This window comes from Uranotaenia lowii, chromosome 3 (assembly GCF_029784155.1).
Source record: "Uranotaenia lowii strain MFRU-FL chromosome 3, ASM2978415v1, whole genome shotgun sequence".
NCBI lineage: Eukaryota > Metazoa > Arthropoda > Insecta > Diptera > Culicidae > Uranotaenia > Uranotaenia lowii.
This window is the reverse complement of record NC_073693.1, coordinates 184,669,236-184,685,968: the sequence shown is the minus strand read 5'-3', so window position 1 is coordinate 184,685,968 and position 16,733 is coordinate 184,669,236. Positions and strand designations below refer to the sequence as shown.

Sequence of the window (16,733 nt, the reverse complement as noted above, 5' to 3'; positions counted from 1 at the left end):
TTGGACACACGCTGCGAAAAGATGAAAACGAGATTTGCAGAGAGGCGCTTGACTGGAATCCAGATGGACATCGAAGAAGAGGCAGGCCCAAAAGCTCGTGGCAGCGTAGTCTAGCCGTTGAAATCCGCACAGTCTTGGCTGGCAGCAAGGGAAGACGCTGGCTCCGGATCGCCAGCAGTGGAGATCTTTTATCTCAGCCCTATGCGTCGGTCAATCGGCGCTGGACATTTAGGTAGGTAGGTAGGTTCCAGAAGTACGAGGACCTGTTTCTGAAAGACGGAGAAAATCTGGATGACGAAGTTAAAGTTCGCCTGCTGTTGAGGAGCCTCAGCATTAACAGCGAGGATTTAGAGCTGAACAAAATCACCGCAGATCAGTTCAAATCCTTAATTTCCATTTGCGGTCTACGGTCTCCGAAGAAATCTGACATCCGAACAAGGTTGTTGTCGAAGTTGGAATCCGAAAGGCAAAGGGTAATGTAAACTGGAAAGCTTGATCACCGAATGCCAACGTTTACATAACTCAAAATCCCACATGGCTATGCTGGTACAGAAGCAACCAACGACGGCTTCAATCTGCGCAATCATCCGGAAAAATCAGTCGTATCAACCCGCTTCATCACCAAGGAAACCGTCAAGCGTTCCAAGGAGTTCTTGTTGGCAGTGTGGAGTTATGCACTTTGTACGTGATTGCTTATTTTCAATTCACACGTGCAAAATATGCATTGAAACGGGCCACAATAAAGGCTACTGCAATTGCTTTTCGGCGAAGCCATCTGCCAAAAGCAAGAAACAGAAGGAAAAAGTCAAACGAATTTTTGACATCAACCGTGGAAGCAGTGCAGCGTCACGAAAGTTCCTCATCGACGTAGTGATATTACGGATGAAGTTTGATACAGCGTCCGACATCACCATCCTCTTTAAGCATTCGTGGCAGGAACTTGGCTCTACATCAAATCGGTACCCAAGCAAAAACCGCATCAGGAAAACCCTTGAACATCATTGATCAGCTGCATTGTAACATCACTCTGGACAAGAACACGAAATCTGGGTTGTGCAAAACTACAATCTTTTCGGCGTGGATTGGATCGAAATGTTTGATTTGTGGTCACTACCTCTCTCAAAGATTTTCCATCCAGTTTGAACCAGAAAAGTTACTTCGGTCCAATGATGCAACGCAGTTTCCACACCACGACACGGACGACGCAAACTGCTTGTTTTTAACGGGGATTGTGCAACACGTTCGAGTGGTGAAAACGAATACGATATAATTCGCTCATCTGCTAATCAACTCAAGCGGGGTGAGAGGGGAACAATAGCTGATTGCAATCCACCACTCAACATTCTCATGGGCATGTTTGGATTCCCGTCACCGAATCAGCGGGACGTAACACCATAACAGCGTTCGGAAGTTATTTCATCAAATCGGAAACCGGTACCAACACATCAAGAACCGTGTTCCACTGCTCCCATCAACGAAACAGAATCCCAGCTGACTCAACCATTCGAGCAGATGATCAAGCCGAATTCCAGGAAGACGTTGAAGAATGGAGTCCTCTACAATCAACCAAAGAACCTATTCCCTCAGGTTCCAGACCACCACGACCTCAAAGTATGATCAGAATGCCATCAAGGTTGGAGCCATCAAGGTTTTCCCTACTAGCATAGCAACCATTTATCACTAAGGAAAATCAACTAGTGAAAATTTAGTTCATTCCTTTTTTGCCTTTTGTCGAATAAAGTCTACTTTTATAAAACAGATTTTTCATTCATGAAAATACAACAGGAGACAACTAGCGAAAGGGATATTTTGTAAGATTAGTTTAACTAACGTCAGTTGAAAATAAGAGCCAGAAATATTTTCCAGTCATAAAATTGAGTCTGTTCTGTATGCGCTATAAAAAAGCTTCCGTATATACATAAAGCCGAACAAATTAACCGCTTGTCACGCCATCTCCCGTTCGGAACTGAGACTATCTAGCATACATCTTATACAGTTAAAAAATCCGTTGAGTTCCACGTACGATCTCATTTAGTTTTCCTGGCTGGCTAATCGAGGTGTTTAAAAGATAGGCTCCAGTGATAAAAAAAAATGTATCACCACTCGTGTCCTTGAGATTTAGGACAAAAGCCTCATTTAGCTAGGTGGTTGAAATGCGATGCAAGACACAAAATTGCCGATGCCTTTTGTCATCGATTGCCGCGGTTAGTTTTGGGGTGTGCTATTCGTTAGTGGGAGATCACACTTTATTCTGGTAGATTTGCTCAGCGTGGAAGGTCTTGTGAGTTTTCTCGTGATTAGTCAAAGCTGCAGGCTAGTTAGTTCACCAGTGCAATTGTGACTTCTAGTTACCGTGAGTATTTAGTGGTTTTTGCTACAGCCCTGGTAATAATATACGAAATCACTTAGGTATTGCGTACGATAAGTTTTTGTGCGTGAGGGACGCAGTTTGATTATAGGAAAGCTCAAATAGCATCTTCCAAACTTGGATAAAACCAACGTTAGTTGCAGGTAAGGCTTTTTAAGCGCAAATGATTGTAATGTGGTAATGATAGAAATCGTTGAACGACAGGAAAGCCCACCGTTCAACGTGGGTGCAAGTTGGGGCCACCGATACTTGTCGCCAACTGCTTGGACAACTACACGTGACAGCAGACATCACTCAGAACACTGTTAGCTTCAATAGTTCGTCATCGCTCAGTGTCACGAGTGATAACGCGTCGGACAAAGCCTTCCTTTGCGTAAGCTTCAAGGTCATTTAATCGGAAGTGGAACCACGTGCTCGTCGCTAAACAACTTTAAGCGTCGATAGTGACTAAGTGGACAGCTACCAGTCCACAGTGGGTTACGTTATCTCGGCGGTAGGAAAAACCGCCCACCCACACTTATTTAGTCACTGGTGGTTTTATGTTCGACGGCGATCGCGCCACCTGTGGGCCAGTTGTGATACTCGAAGGCCACAGTTCGTTCTGGCTCGATTCACGACATCAGAGTCTGAAATAAGTTTGCCAAATACCTGCCCGCCAATTATTCGAGACACCAACCCACGTGTGCTCGACTATCATCGTCTGAGTTTGGAACATCGTTTGGAGTAAAACATCGCCTGAGTTCAACGAGAGCAGCATCCGGTGGTTTGATAGCCACAGTAACTCCAGAAATACCAGGTTTGCTAGAATTAAGAATATTGTATGAATTCCTAGGATTTTACAGATAGTAAGTGACGTCACTATAGGCTTCAGGGAATGAATCTCTCGAATACAAAACTAGAATTGTAAACGTAACATCGTTTTTCCCTGAGATCTGAAGCGTTGACGTTTTTGCTGGTTTGGGGTGTGGTAAGGGTTGCGATTAGCATTTGGTTGTTCCGCATAGTTTTGGGTTCTGCATCGCCTTTCAAATTGGAATTAGGAATCAGGGATTCACCTTCGTTTAGTTGTTGGGAAAGCCAAAATGAGTTTGGGTGTTTGAACTATACTTAACCCGCCCTGTTTCAAGTCTCAAAAGCCGAGCACGGTAACACGCATCAACAGTCTCTCGACGTTCGAGAGTGGCGCTTAAGCTGTTGTTTGTTCGGGAGCAACAACATTCGTTACTAATTCTGGCGCCCAACGTGGGGCACGAAAAGATAGTCTATTTGGTTCCGTTTGATCTTGATACAATTTGAATTTAATTTGCGATTTATAGTTACAACCCTGTCACCCTCTAGAACCACTTTGCTTAAACTTGGTTGGATAAATTAAAAATATAGTTATTAGTTATTTGTTGGAAATTTTGATTGGATTTTGGATTATCAGTAATATATAATTACATATATAAAAAAATTTCACCTGATTACGGGTTGAAATGGAGCATTATCGAATAAATGCAGATCATCTTGAAGAAGATGAGCTGGATTATGAGCTTTCGTTGCGAGGAGCTAGGCTCAATGAGCCACTTAACTCTAAAAGAAGAACGTTACGAACACTTTTGCGCGACCAGGAAGATTCCACGACATTGGGTTTTCCAGCATCACAAGATTTGACAGAGGATTATGTTCGGATTACCAGCAATCTGAAACAAATTGAACAAGTTCTGAGTATCGGTCGACGTCATGGTAATTTATACACTAGACTCGTTCATTATCATCGGCGATTAGCGAGGTATTCACCTAAGACTGAATCGGAAAAACAAAATCAAATGATTTTGACCAATCTGGTTAGTAGTTTGGCTGAAAAGTTTTATAAAATCGATTTGAATTTGCTGGCCAGAAGTCTCACGAGTGGTTCAGTTACGTACAGGGATGCACCGGGAATTTCGGAAACTAATGTGCGTGGTACGGACCAGGCTACTGCATCTGGATATAGAATTCCTTCTCAAGGTTTAGGGTACGGATTTGATGTTCCGTCAACCCTTGATAGAGACTTGTCTGGGTCACGGCTTCAGGTTTCTGATACGTTAGAAAATCAGCTCGGTGCGCAATCGAATGAATCGGTCGTCCAAACGAATCTCGCGGAACCACAATCCTCGACGTCTAATCCGCAGCCGATAATTTCCGGTATTCAAGAACACGGTTTGCAAGATTTTTCGCGATTTTCTGTTAACAATCAATCCGCATTTTTAGGATTTGACCTGTCAAATTTAACTAATCCCCGACCTTCAATGGAACACGCCGCGACAGGAAATGATCTGCCATCGAACGCTATACCGATTTGGAATGCCGATCGTACGGTGAATGGCCAGCCGGTGGCCTCGACGGTAACTGAAACTCGGCCGAACCAAATGCCGATTTGGAATATTGATCGCTCAGTAAATGGTCAGCCGGTGGCCTCGACGGTAACTGAAACTCGGTCGAACCCGATGCCGATTTGGAATAATGATCGCTCATTGAATGGTCAGCCGGTGGCCTCGGCGGGAAATGTACTGAATGTATCGCAGTCGACGAATATCAGAGAACCATTTCGTACAGGATTTACGGGTAATCACTTGTCGGGAAATAACGTTTCGAATTTTGGGCAGTCAAGAAATCCTGAACTGCATCGGTCCGCTGATTATGAATACTTACATGTTTCCGAAGTTGAAAATTATATCCGCGTATACGTAAATAGTCTGGTCGATCAAGGACCGTTACGGTCAGACCGTGCAATTAATTCGAATGCAATCGATCAGCTCGTGGAAAGAATTGCGAACGTGACGTTACAAAATTCAAGGGCTCGTCCGACTACTTTAGCCCCGACGCCGCCTCAGTCGCAAAGATTAGATTTGGGTTACGCAAACCCTTTTAATACTACGATGGTTTCAGATCAATATAGGCCTCAGGTTACCGATTCCTTAACTCATGATCATACTAATCCTGTTCTGAGTATGAACGGATTGAATCCATTTAAACCCCCACCGATTTCTGGGGTTAGACCTTCGCAATCTGCGCCACCTTCACCACATCCTAGTGGTAAGATGAACCAACCCACACAACGGGAGATAGGGAACGCGATTTCGGGGCCCTACGGTGCAGAAGTAAACTTTGTCCAGCCTCGACGTCTTCCCTATCAGCAATGCAATATAATTGAAAAATGGCCTAAATTTAGCGGAGAAGCCAATCAGGTACCTGTTGTTGACTTCCTCCGACAAATCAATCTGCTATGTCGTTCGTATGGCATTGATCAGGAAGATTTACGCATACACGCGCATCTGTTGTTCCGTGATGATGCGTACAATTGGTACACCACGTACGAAGAACGTTTCACGTCTTGGGGGAAATTAGTTAGTGAGCTACTCATGAGATACGACGATCCTAATCGTGATCGATCATTCAAGGAAGAAATGCGTAACAGAAAGCAAAAGCCTAACGAAAAATTTAGTTCATTTTTAACTGACATCGAAACTCTAGCAAGAAGAATGACTAAAAAATGACTGAGCAGGAGAAGTTTGACATTATTTTCGAAAACATGAGGCTAGGATATAAAAGAAGGTTAGCTTTGGAACCAATCTACTCGATTGAACACCTAGCTCAGTTGTGTTACAAGCTAGATGCTGTAGAAACCAATTTGAACCACCTGAAGCCTTTGAATCGTAACGTACCGTTGAATTGTCTAGAAGAAGAAGAATTAGAAAAAAATGAAGGTAACTTGACCCGTGAAGAAACTGAAGATGTTTGCGTTATCAAGTCGCAAACAGACACGAAATTTACTGGTGGTCGAATAACGAAAACGGACTCGGGGAATAACGTAACTGATGTAATGGTTTGTTGGAATTGTCGGAAAATAGGCCATTTGTGGAGAGAATGTGACAAGAGTAAGTTGATATTCTGTCACATGTGTGGTCATCCGGATACCACTGCTTTTCGTTGTCCAAATCGACACCAAATGCGTTCACGATATTCTGTGACTAACGAGTCAAAAAACGAATAAGGATGGGAGACTTAAGGAACCAAGCTCCTGACCGCGATTTCGTAGAGGTTCCTATTCCTAATTTCGAATATTTTGAACGAACATTTCAGATTAACACCTTCACTAGCAAATGCCCCCACATAAGTTTGAAAATCATGTCCGAAAATGTAGTTGGTCTTGCAGACACTGGAGCGAGTGTGTCCGTGATTAGTGCGGTACCGTTGATTGAAAAGCTCGGCCTGAAAATCAACCCTGTAAATTTGAAAGTTTCAACAGCTGACGGAACAGCATATCGATGTCTCGGATTTGTCAACATTCCGTTTACCTATCAGGAAACAACTCACGTGATTCCCACAGTAGTCGTACCTGAGGTGACCAAACCGTTGATCTTGGGAATGGATTTTCTCAAGAAATTCGGGTTTCAATTAATAAGTCCTAATACCTCAATTCCCGTAGAAAGTTATTCCGAAAACGAGGCAAGTCCATCCACGCCAAATCAATTATTAGTAATTGAAGATTATTTTAGTGAACAGTCTGAAAATTTCTGTTTTCAGCTGTCGCCGACAGATGAGCTCGACAGTAAGTTCAAGGTTGTTGTTCCAGAAGAAGATGAAAGTCTTGATATGCCAACGATAGAAATCCCTGACAAAACGATTGATAAGCCGGAAGATATTGTAACTGAGCATGATCTCACCGTGCAAGAAAGGAAAACTCTTTTCGAAGCCATCTCCGAATTGCCAGTTACGGTGGAAGGAAAATTAGGTAGAACGAAAGTCTTAAAGCATTCTATAGATCTAATCCCGGGTATGAGGCCGAAGAAATTCGCTTCATACAAATGGTCTCCCAAGGTAGAATCCGTTATAGATGCCGAGATTGAACGCATGCTGAAACTCGGTGTTATCGAAGAATGCGAAGGTCCGGTAGATTTCTTGAATCCACTCTTGCCAGTCAGAAAGGCAAACGGCAAGTGGAGGATTTGTCTTGATTCACGACGACTAAACGCAGCTACTCGGAAAGATGACTTTCCGTTTCCGAATATGGTTGGCATCCTACAAAGAATACAAAAATCGAGATATTTTTCGGTCATAGACTTATCTGAAGCTTACTATCAGGTTAGCTTAGAACCCTCGGCAAAGGATAAGACGGCATTCAGGACCACTAAGTCGGTCTTTAGGTTCACGGTAATGCCCTATGGGTTAGCTAACAGCCCTGCGACAATGATTCGCTTGATGTCCAAGGTCATCGGACATGACATGGAGCCTCGCGTTTATGTCTATTTAGATGACATAATCATCACTTCTCTCACGTTGGAGGAACACCTGAGATTGATTAAGGAAGTCGCGATTCGATTAAAACGGGCCGGGTTAACTATCAATATAATTAAGTCTCGATTCTGTCAGAAGCAGGTCCGTTACCTTGGTTATGTACTAACCGAGGATGGCCTGTCTATGGACGTGGCCAAAATCCAACCCGTCTTGGACTATAGTACCCCCAAGTCTGTCAAAGACGTACGACGACTCTTGGGTTTAGCGGGTTTCTATCAGAAATTCATAAAGGATTATTCTGAAATCACCACTCCGATAAGTAATCTTTTGAAAAAAGACCGTAAAACATTTGCATGGACCCAGGAAGCCGACGAGGCGTTAGGGAAATTAAAAACCGCATTAGTATCCGCGCCTATATTAGCTAATCCGGACTTTTCTGTTCCTTTTATAATAGAGACAGACAGTTCAGACTTAGCAGTAGGATCCGTTCTCACTCAAGTCCTCGAAGGAGAACGACGTTGTATTGCATATTACTCAAAAAAGTTGTCAAGCACTCAGCGGAAGTATAGCGCGACAGAACGGGAATGCCTAGCAGTTCTGCTGAGCATTGAAAATTTCCGGCACTTCATAGAAGGAAGCCAGTTCGTGATTCAGACCGATGCGATGTCTCTAACGTTTTTGCGTACCATGTCTATCGAGTCAAAATCGCCAAGGATCGCTCGATGGGCATTGAAATTGTCAAAGTATGACATGGTGTTGCAGTACAAAAAGGGCTCTGAAAACATTTCGGCCGACGCGTTGTCGCGAAGCTTCCAGACACATATGTCTCTCAGTTGAAAAGTCAAATTAGAAATTTCCCGGAAAGATACAAAGATTTCCAAATCATTGACGAAAAAGTATTTAAGTTTGTTACCAATACTTCATTGACTGAAGATCCTGGCATGCGGTGGAAATATGTGGTCCCGTTGCTGGAAAGAAAACCGTTGATTCAGGCTATTCACGAAGAAGCGCACTTAGGATTTCTGAAAACCTTGGCCAAACTCAGGGAAAAGTATTATTGGCCTCGTATGTCGTCGGAAGTGAAACGGTTTTGCTTCGCCTGCCTTGTTTGTAAGGAATCTAAAACCCCGAACATAAACGTTACTCCGGTCTGTGGAAATCCAAAGATGTGTTCACGGCCGTGGGAGTTAATCTCGATGGATTTCTTAGGTCCGTATCCCCGGTCCAAGAAAGGTAATATGTGGTTGCTGGTTGTTACCGATTTCTTTACAAAATTTGTTATGGTACAATGTATGAGGTCCGCTACCGCCATAGGCGTTTGTACCTTCACCGAAAACCAAATATTCACTCTGTTCGGTGCGCCTTCCGTTTGCATTACCGATAATGCCAAAGTCTTCCTATGTAAAGAATTCGAGAATTTGTTGTCCAAGTACGGTGTTACCCATTGGAATCTAGCAGTATATCACCCTAGTCCAAATCCAACTGAGCGAGTCAATCGGGTCATCGTTACGGCGATACGGTGCGCTTTAAACCGTCGTACTGACCATAAGAACTGGGATGAGTCGATACCGCAAATTGCGATGGCGATTCGAACTAATGTGCACGATAGCACCGGGTTTACACCTTATTTTCTCAACTTTGGACGTAACATGATAAGCTCTGGGAAAGAATACGATCATCTAAGGAATTTGACTGACAATTTGAATGTTTCTTTTAGCCCAGCAGAGCAAACACAGCTGTGGCAAACGGTTCGCGAGAATCTCCTTAAAGCGTATAAAAGATATTCGATTCCTTGGCCCTTATTCTGCGCCGCGCGTGACGTGAGGATTGTCACCTCACCTCGGAGTCACCGTGAGTTCTGTCACCTTATTCCCGGAGTCGATGGGGGTGAAGTGACAGAGGTGAGTGACTGAATGAACCCATGTGTCAAAATGGCGAAATTTGCGCTGATCGTTTGTGCCGGTGTTTACATTTCGAGTTTTGGAAAATGAATTTTAAAATAACGAGTGAAAATTCCACTTCTTCCGGGACCAGTATCGGATTGTACGGTTTCAGCAAGCTGGTTGAAACGAAAAATGGGACAAATTTTGCTGCAAAAAGTGGAGTTTTCATAATTGCTGTACAAGCTCAACGTGGGCCGGGAAACAGCACCGAACTGGGGGAAAAAATGCACATAAACGCAGAAGTGGACGACGGTTGCCTTAAAAGACCAGTGTTAAACTTCCGGATATCTACGAAACCTTAGCTGCTGTTTCAGGTTGGTAAAAAAAGTTGCTGTTTAGTAAAAAAGTTTAAGTAAAATTGCCTTTTGTTTTCATTTCAGCAGTATGTGGAAAAAACTATCAAACGCTGGTAGGAACCAGTAAGTCAATCAACTCTACAGGCACGTGGAGGAGGAGTTTTGCATGGACCGAATACATAGATGATGACTGAAATAGGCAACCCGCGCTTTTCGCCTAGTGAAAATATTACCGACTTTTTCAGCAACGCCAATAGGCCAATGCATCTTTTGTTGGTCAGCAACATCGCAAACGAATTTATTTTCTTGGCAGATTTGGATTAATGAGTGATAATAATTACTAATGTTATTTTGGAGCAGAATTTTTCTTGATTTGATTGCTGAAAAATGATTTAGCTGACTAGTCCAGATTATTTATTGTTAGGCCAATTTCATAATTTCAAATCACAGTTTGCAATCAAATTTTGATTGCTATGAAAAATTCAAATTCTTGTTTATTTAGATTTCGGTTTCATTGTAATCGGATTGCTTTTTTTCTGTTTTATTTAAAACAAGCTTGAAAAATTAAATTAAGAAAGAAACAAATAAAACAAGATTTCTCATTTCCTGCTGGACATTTGTGAATTTAATTTATTTATAGAGATGAGAGGGAAAATCCCGAAAAAAAATTATTTGTAATTTCAAACTACGCAAATATATGCGTTTTTGTATAAAAATTTGCCTCCTCTGACAATTCTCTTCTGCGAATAAATTAATCAGATTGTTTTTAAAATTGTCACACTTAACGTGATTAAACATGCAGAGTCTAATTATTCAGTTTGGCATTATTTTTCCCTTAAATTTCTATCTCGTCGCCACCTGAAAAGGTACCGACAATTGTCACCTAAATTCGTCACCCGAATGCGACAATTCTCACCCACGGTGACTACGAGAATAGGGTAAAGAACTCACAAAGTTCATTCGAAGTGACGTTCCTCACCTAAACCGACTACTGGAATAGAGTGACTTGGGTGACTCGACTATCGTCACGTCATGCGCGGCGTAGAATAAGGGCCCTTATAACCTCCGAGCGAACAAGAAACATAATTTTGAATGTGGAGATGTAGTGTTCAAGAAAAACGTACACTTGTCAGACAAATCGAAGAATTTCGTGGGTAAACTAGCGCCCAAGTTTACAAAGGTTCGAGTTCGTCAGAAATTGGGCACCAACACATATATCCTGGAGGATTTGAATGGCCAGAGGATAACAGGAACCTTCCATGGTTCATTTCTGAAGAAACAGTAACATTTTGATACCCCAGCTATGACGGCTAGCTTGATGCAGCATAAACAAGTCTGTTCCACAGCAATAAAATACTCTTTTAAGAGGTGTGTATCCTGGGTCAATGTCAAGATGTCTCAGAAGATAAGTCTGACGAATTGAACTCGTATGAATTTCAGCATTGAAACGAACTGAACACGTCAGTTTCGAAAAGTTCTTTCAATATGTCAAGTTTTCTTTGCTCCAATTCAAAGAAAAACATTTGACATTCTCATAACACTTCGATTAACGAAAAATTATATCCTAGTTCAATGCAAATCAACACGTAATCTGTAAATAGAAATTAAAAATAAGACAACTTGATTGCTCTACAAAGATAAAATTCCACTTACCTTAAAATATTATCGATTCTGTTAATTTAGTAATTTTCACAATGTGTAGAGAGTCATTAGCATGTTTTGTGTATAATCCAGTTGAGTAAACAAATCCAAGTTACAAAACCGCAGGTTTTCATTAAGAATCTTAAGTTTTCCATTGGAAAAACTATCAATGATGAGACAATAATAATTCTTCTTCTTCTTTCTTTCTTGCTGCATCAATGATGCAGACTGTTTCAATGGGACCGGTGACGAGACCATATGCCCAGCATTAGTATGTTGCATATTTGATGAGGTTTATAGATTTTCGTACTTAAACCTTTTTAATGCGACTTCCTTGGCGTGTACTTTTTCGATGGTTTTTAGTAATACAATAGTATTTGTATAATTTTCAGATGGCTTTTCTCTTGTTTTTATGAGTCACGTTATATTGAAATATGTATCAAATCGTGTAGGATAATGTAATGCAGAAATTATTGGGTGTTTGTTATAGAATTTTCCAAAATTTCAGGGTTATGGATCATATCAAAAGGTAAGAATTGTTTCGCAATTTCCTTAATGTTTTCCCGGACTTGGCCTTTGGCCTGAGCGTCGTTCATGATTGCAGTGTAAAGCCTCATGATGTGTTCCTGAATGTCAATAAGGTGGTATTTTTTGGGTTGTTGCGGATCAGATTGCTGCAACTGCTGTCTTACTTTTTTCTGAACTATCTCCAACTGTTCTCCTGTCGTATTATTTTCTTTGCGCTTACCTGCGGTCAGTGCTGTTACCCATCGTTCCTTGTCTCCGACTCTCTCCGGGTTATTTAAACAGGTTCCCGTTATCTCTGGCTCTTTATCACTCCTGGCGCGCTTACGGGAAAGTTCGTCGTTGACTTTGTAGGCGGGTTGTGCTATGGGATGTCGTTTATTTTCCACCTTTCTCATTGGGACATTCTTGGTAACTGTTTTGGCGAAGCTCTCCTGTGGGGTTGGTGAATCTACAAATTCTAACAACGCATTGTACTGGTTGGACGTTGGTATTGTAAATTTTTCTCTGGCTTCCAGGAATGTAAGCCCGTGTTTCGCCATTACTGCTTTCAAGGTGTTCTGGCGGGTCTTCTCCGGACACTTCACGTCGGTTGTGCTGTGTTCTGTTTTGCAATATAGGCAGAAGGGTTTCTTTTGGCAATCGTCGAATTTTCCATCTAGGTGCTGCTCTCCACAGGTGGAACATCGTTTGGCGCTTCTGCAGTCTTCAGCCTTATGGTTGTACCGTAAGCAATTGAGGCACAATATTGCTTTACGGTAGTATGGAGTTACTTTGAGTACACAGCAGTACAGCTTGATTGTTTCCGGAAGACGGTTTGTCCGAAAGGTGATTTTAACCCGATTGGTTGGTGTGGGCTTATTGTTCTCAAAACGATTGAGCCTGTAAACATCCATTACAGGAACCGCGCTTTGAATATCCTGTAGGATGTCATTATTGTTTATCTCAGTTGGGACGTCCGAGATGACCCCTGTTACTGTTAAAAGATGTTTCGGGACATAGGCCTTATATCCATAAGTTTTGACTATTTCGCTCTGTATCAAACGGTTGGCAGAGTTGTGATCGGTCAAATAGACCATCACTTTTCGTTTTCCGGCGTTTTTTTATCTCCGACACAGCATTCTCCACACCGAATATCCTGCGAAGCATTCGGCCTACAGAAATCTTATTTATTCCAGCTAGGTCAGGGTGGTTTGAACTTTTGGCTCCTTCTTCTACTACTCCCTTCTCCACATAAACTCGAAAAGGCAGTTGATCCTGAGAGTTGTATGTGAAATTCATTTTCTCTTTTTCAGGTTCCGGTTTCCGTTGATCTGGCAAGAATGTTGGCTTCGGGGTGGGATCAGGTGGTTTGGGGGGATGGGGAATCTGTCCACTCGCAAACCCCATGGAAACCTCCATTTTTTCTCCGTTCATCCTATGCCAAGCTACACCATTCCAAGATGGCGGGCCGACAGGAAATTATTTTCGGAATTTCCACTAATATGGCACTTGTTTCGAAGTAATTCAACTGTTTTATGCTAAAATGACTCGCGCGTCGTCGTCCGCTATCGTTTCCGCTACAATATATCACTTTTCGACCAAAAAAAACCGACAAAAACTTAACTCGCGAAAAAAACGTGACCTTTTTCGACCGAGGTACAGTTGCCAGTACACAATAATAATTGAAAATTTGTTTACATTTTCGTGAGCTTTAGTTTTGACGTTTCTGTTAAAATTTTATGGGAACCCGACACCGAAAAAAGGTGAAAGTTATTTTGATCAGTTTGTTCAGGTTTTCGCGCTGCGTGTGAAACATGAGAAAAGCTAAGTTTAGACATTTTCCAATAAATGATTGGAGTTAATTGGAGTTCATTTCTTTTTGAGGAAATCATTTTTTCAAATCTTTTGGAGTAAATAGGTTTAGATTTTGGTTATGTAAAATTCAGATTTTTTATATATTTCCGAAGTAAATTGGTTCTATTGGTCGACTAGAAAGAAATGAATGAATAAATCCTAAGCTAAACTAGCAATGAATTCACCGCGATAGTATTGGAATCTGAGTTTGGTTGATAAGTTTACTTTTTAGTTGTCGAAGTGTGTTAGTTCTTTATAAAAATTTTGAAATTTATTTCAAAATTTTTATTTTTTTTGGCATTGGCGAGAATGTAAGATTAGTTTAACTAACGTCAGTTGAAAATAAGAGCCAGAAATATTTTCCAGTCATAAAATTGAGTCTGTTCTGTATGCGCTATAAAAAAGCTTCCGTATATACATAAAGCCGAACAAATTAACCGCTTGTCACGCCATCTCCCGTTCGGAACTGAGACTATCTAGCATACATCTTATACAGTTAAAAAATCCGTTGAGTTCCACGTACGATCTCATTTAGTTTTCCTGGCTGGCTAATCGAGGTGTTTAAAAGATAGGCTCCAGTGATAAAAAAAAATGTATCACCACTCGTGTCTTTGAGATTTAGGACAAAAGCCTCATTTAGCTAGGTGGTTGAAATGCGATGCAAGACACAAAATTGCCGATGCCTTTTGTCATCGATTGCCGCGGTTAGTTTTGGGGTGTGCTATTCGTTAGTGGGAGATCACACTTTATTCTGGTAGATTTGCTCAGCGTGGAAGGTCTTGTGAGTTTTCTCGTGATTAGTCAAAGCTGCAGGCTAGTTAGTTCACCAGTGCAATTGTGACTTCTAGTTACCGTGAGTATTTAGTGGTTTTTGCTACAGCCCTGGTAATAATATACGAAATCACTTAGGTATTGCGTACGATAAGTTTTTGTGCGTGAGGGACGCAGTTTGATTATAGGAAAGCTCAAATAGCATCTTCCAAACTTGGATAAAACCAACGTTAGTTGCAGGTAAGGCTTTTTAAGCGCAAATGATTGTAATGTGGTAATGATAGAAATCGTTGAACGACAGGAAAGCCCACCGTTCAACGTGGGTGCAAGTTGGGGCCACCGATACTTGTCGCCAACTGCTTGGACAACTACACGTGACAGCAGACATCACTCAGAACACTGTTAGCTTCAATAGTTCGTCATCGCTCAGTGTCACGAGTGATAACGCGTCGGACAAAGCCTTCCTTTGCGTAAGCTTCAAGGTCATTTAATCGGAAGTGGAACCACGTGCTCGTCGCTAAACAACTTTAAGCGTCGATAGTGACTAAGTGGACAGCTACCAGTCCACAGTGGGTTACGTTATCTCGGCGGTAGGAAAAACCGCCCACCCACACTTATTTAGTCACTGGTGGTTTTATGTTCGACGGCGATCGCGCCACCTGTGGGCCAGTTGTGATACTCGAAGGCCACAGTTCGTTCTGGCTCGATTCACGACATCAGAGTCTGAAATAAGTTTGCCAAATACCTGCCCGCCAATTATTCGAGACACCAACCCACGTGTGCTCGACTATCATCGTCTGAGTTTGGAACATCGTTTGGAGTAAAACATCGCCTGAGTTCAACGAGAGCAGCATCCGGTGGTTTGATAGCCACAGTAACTCCAGAAATACCAGGTTTGCTAGAATTAAGAATATTGTATGAATTCCTAGGATTTTACAGATAATAAGTGACGTCACTATAGGCTTCAGGGAATGAATCTCTTGAATACAAAACTAGAATTGTAAACGTAACATCGTTTTTCCCTGAGATCTGAAGCGTTGACGTTTTTGCTGGTTTGGGGTGTGGTAAGGGTTGCGATTAGCATTTGGTTGTTCCGCATAGTTTTGGGTTCTGTATCGCCTTTCAAATTGGAATTAGGAATCAGGGATTCACCTTCGTTTAGTTGTTGGGAAAGCCAAAATGAGTTTGGGTGTTTGAACTATACTTAACCCGCCCTGTTTCAAGTCTCAAAAGCCGAGCACGGTAACACGCATCAACAGTCTCTCGACGTTCGAGAGTGGCGCTTAAGCTGTTGTTTGTTCGGGAGCAACAACATTCGTTACAATTTTACTGACGGGATAAAGTGTAAAGAGGCTCTCGAGGCTCGGCGTATTATTTGAGTCCTTGACGTCGGCTTCCTGATGGGTAAAAGGTCAGATGCCACAGGTGAACTTTGTACAAATGGACCTATCTTAGCACAGTAGTGAAGCACGGTGGTTGCAATTCGCAACAATGTTGAATTGCGTACTAAAAGCGTCCTTAAAGGGCTGTAAATGCTTTCTGAATAAATCGTTGCATAGAACTTTTGAGGACATAATAAATCAATCAATTTTTTTAAATCTTGTCATGTGAAGTTTAAAAAAGATACTTACAGCTGTTTCGCCACTCGGGTGAATTTTCCTATGAGCACTCGGACTTCGGCTGCGACTTCTAGCTCGTGCTGGTGGCGAAAGCGTGCTGCCCAAGTAATCTCCAGATTGTGCGTTGGTTGCATTAGTTTTCCAAGACAGAGTAGATGACCTTACCAAAAAAAATAGTTCTGTTAGATTCTGTATCGTAAACGTCCACTAGAGTTACTACTAGGTTCGATATTTTCTCTCACCTATCGTACAGAACCTGGGCTTTGTGCAATTCAATGCCATTGGTAGTGTTGTTTGTTTTGGTAATTAGCCGTGCCGCGACCGATGAGCGATGCGCCGCCTTGCATCGACAGGGGTCATGTTTGTCCAAATAATGGGAAAGTGTATCCCAACCTCCGCCAACTCGAACCATCACATGTGAGCGCAGTATCTGAGGTGAAGACAAAAAGCGTTTGTAAAATTCACAAATGCACAT

The 16,733-nt window shown here is 42.0% G+C and overlaps 1 protein-coding gene and 1 long non-coding RNA gene across 6 annotated transcripts; both read right to left on the bottom strand.

Moving 5' to 3' along the window:
* Positions 1-6: 6 nt before the first annotated feature.
* On the bottom strand, positions 7-13,121 carry LOC129750805 (uncharacterized). 5 transcript variants are annotated; one of them, XM_055745885.1, is made up of 2 exons: positions 3,424-13,121; positions 7-1,894 (listed from the first exon to the last, which is right to left on the bottom strand). In XM_055745885.1, exon 1 carries the CDS (start codon positions 13,109-13,111, stop codon positions 11,978-11,980), a length of 1,134 nt encoding a protein of 377 aa, XP_055601860.1. In that variant the 5' UTR covers positions 13,112-13,121; the 3' UTR covers positions 7-1,894; positions 3,424-11,977. The 5 variants fall into 5 exon arrangements, with proteins under 5 accessions (XP_055601860.1, XP_055601859.1, XP_055601861.1 ...); XM_055745884.1 differs by lacking the exon at positions 7-1,894 and adding an exon at positions 1,904-2,048; XM_055745886.1 differs by lacking the exon at positions 7-1,894 and adding an exon at positions 1,904-2,044.
* A 958-nt stretch (positions 13,122-14,079) lies between these two features.
* LOC129750808 (uncharacterized) lies at positions 14,080-16,683 on the bottom strand. Its single transcript, XR_008738495.1, has 3 exons — positions 16,501-16,683; positions 15,792-16,418; positions 14,080-14,262 (listed from the first exon to the last, which is right to left on the bottom strand). It is a non-coding gene; the product is annotated as an uncharacterized LOC129750808 (long non-coding RNA).
* Positions 16,684-16,733: the final 50 nt, after the last annotated feature.

Coding starts and splice junctions, on each gene's coding strand:
- LOC129750805 (XM_055745885.1), bottom strand. CDS start 13,111: ATGGTCTATTTGACCGATCACAACTCTGCCAACCGTTTGATACAGAGC.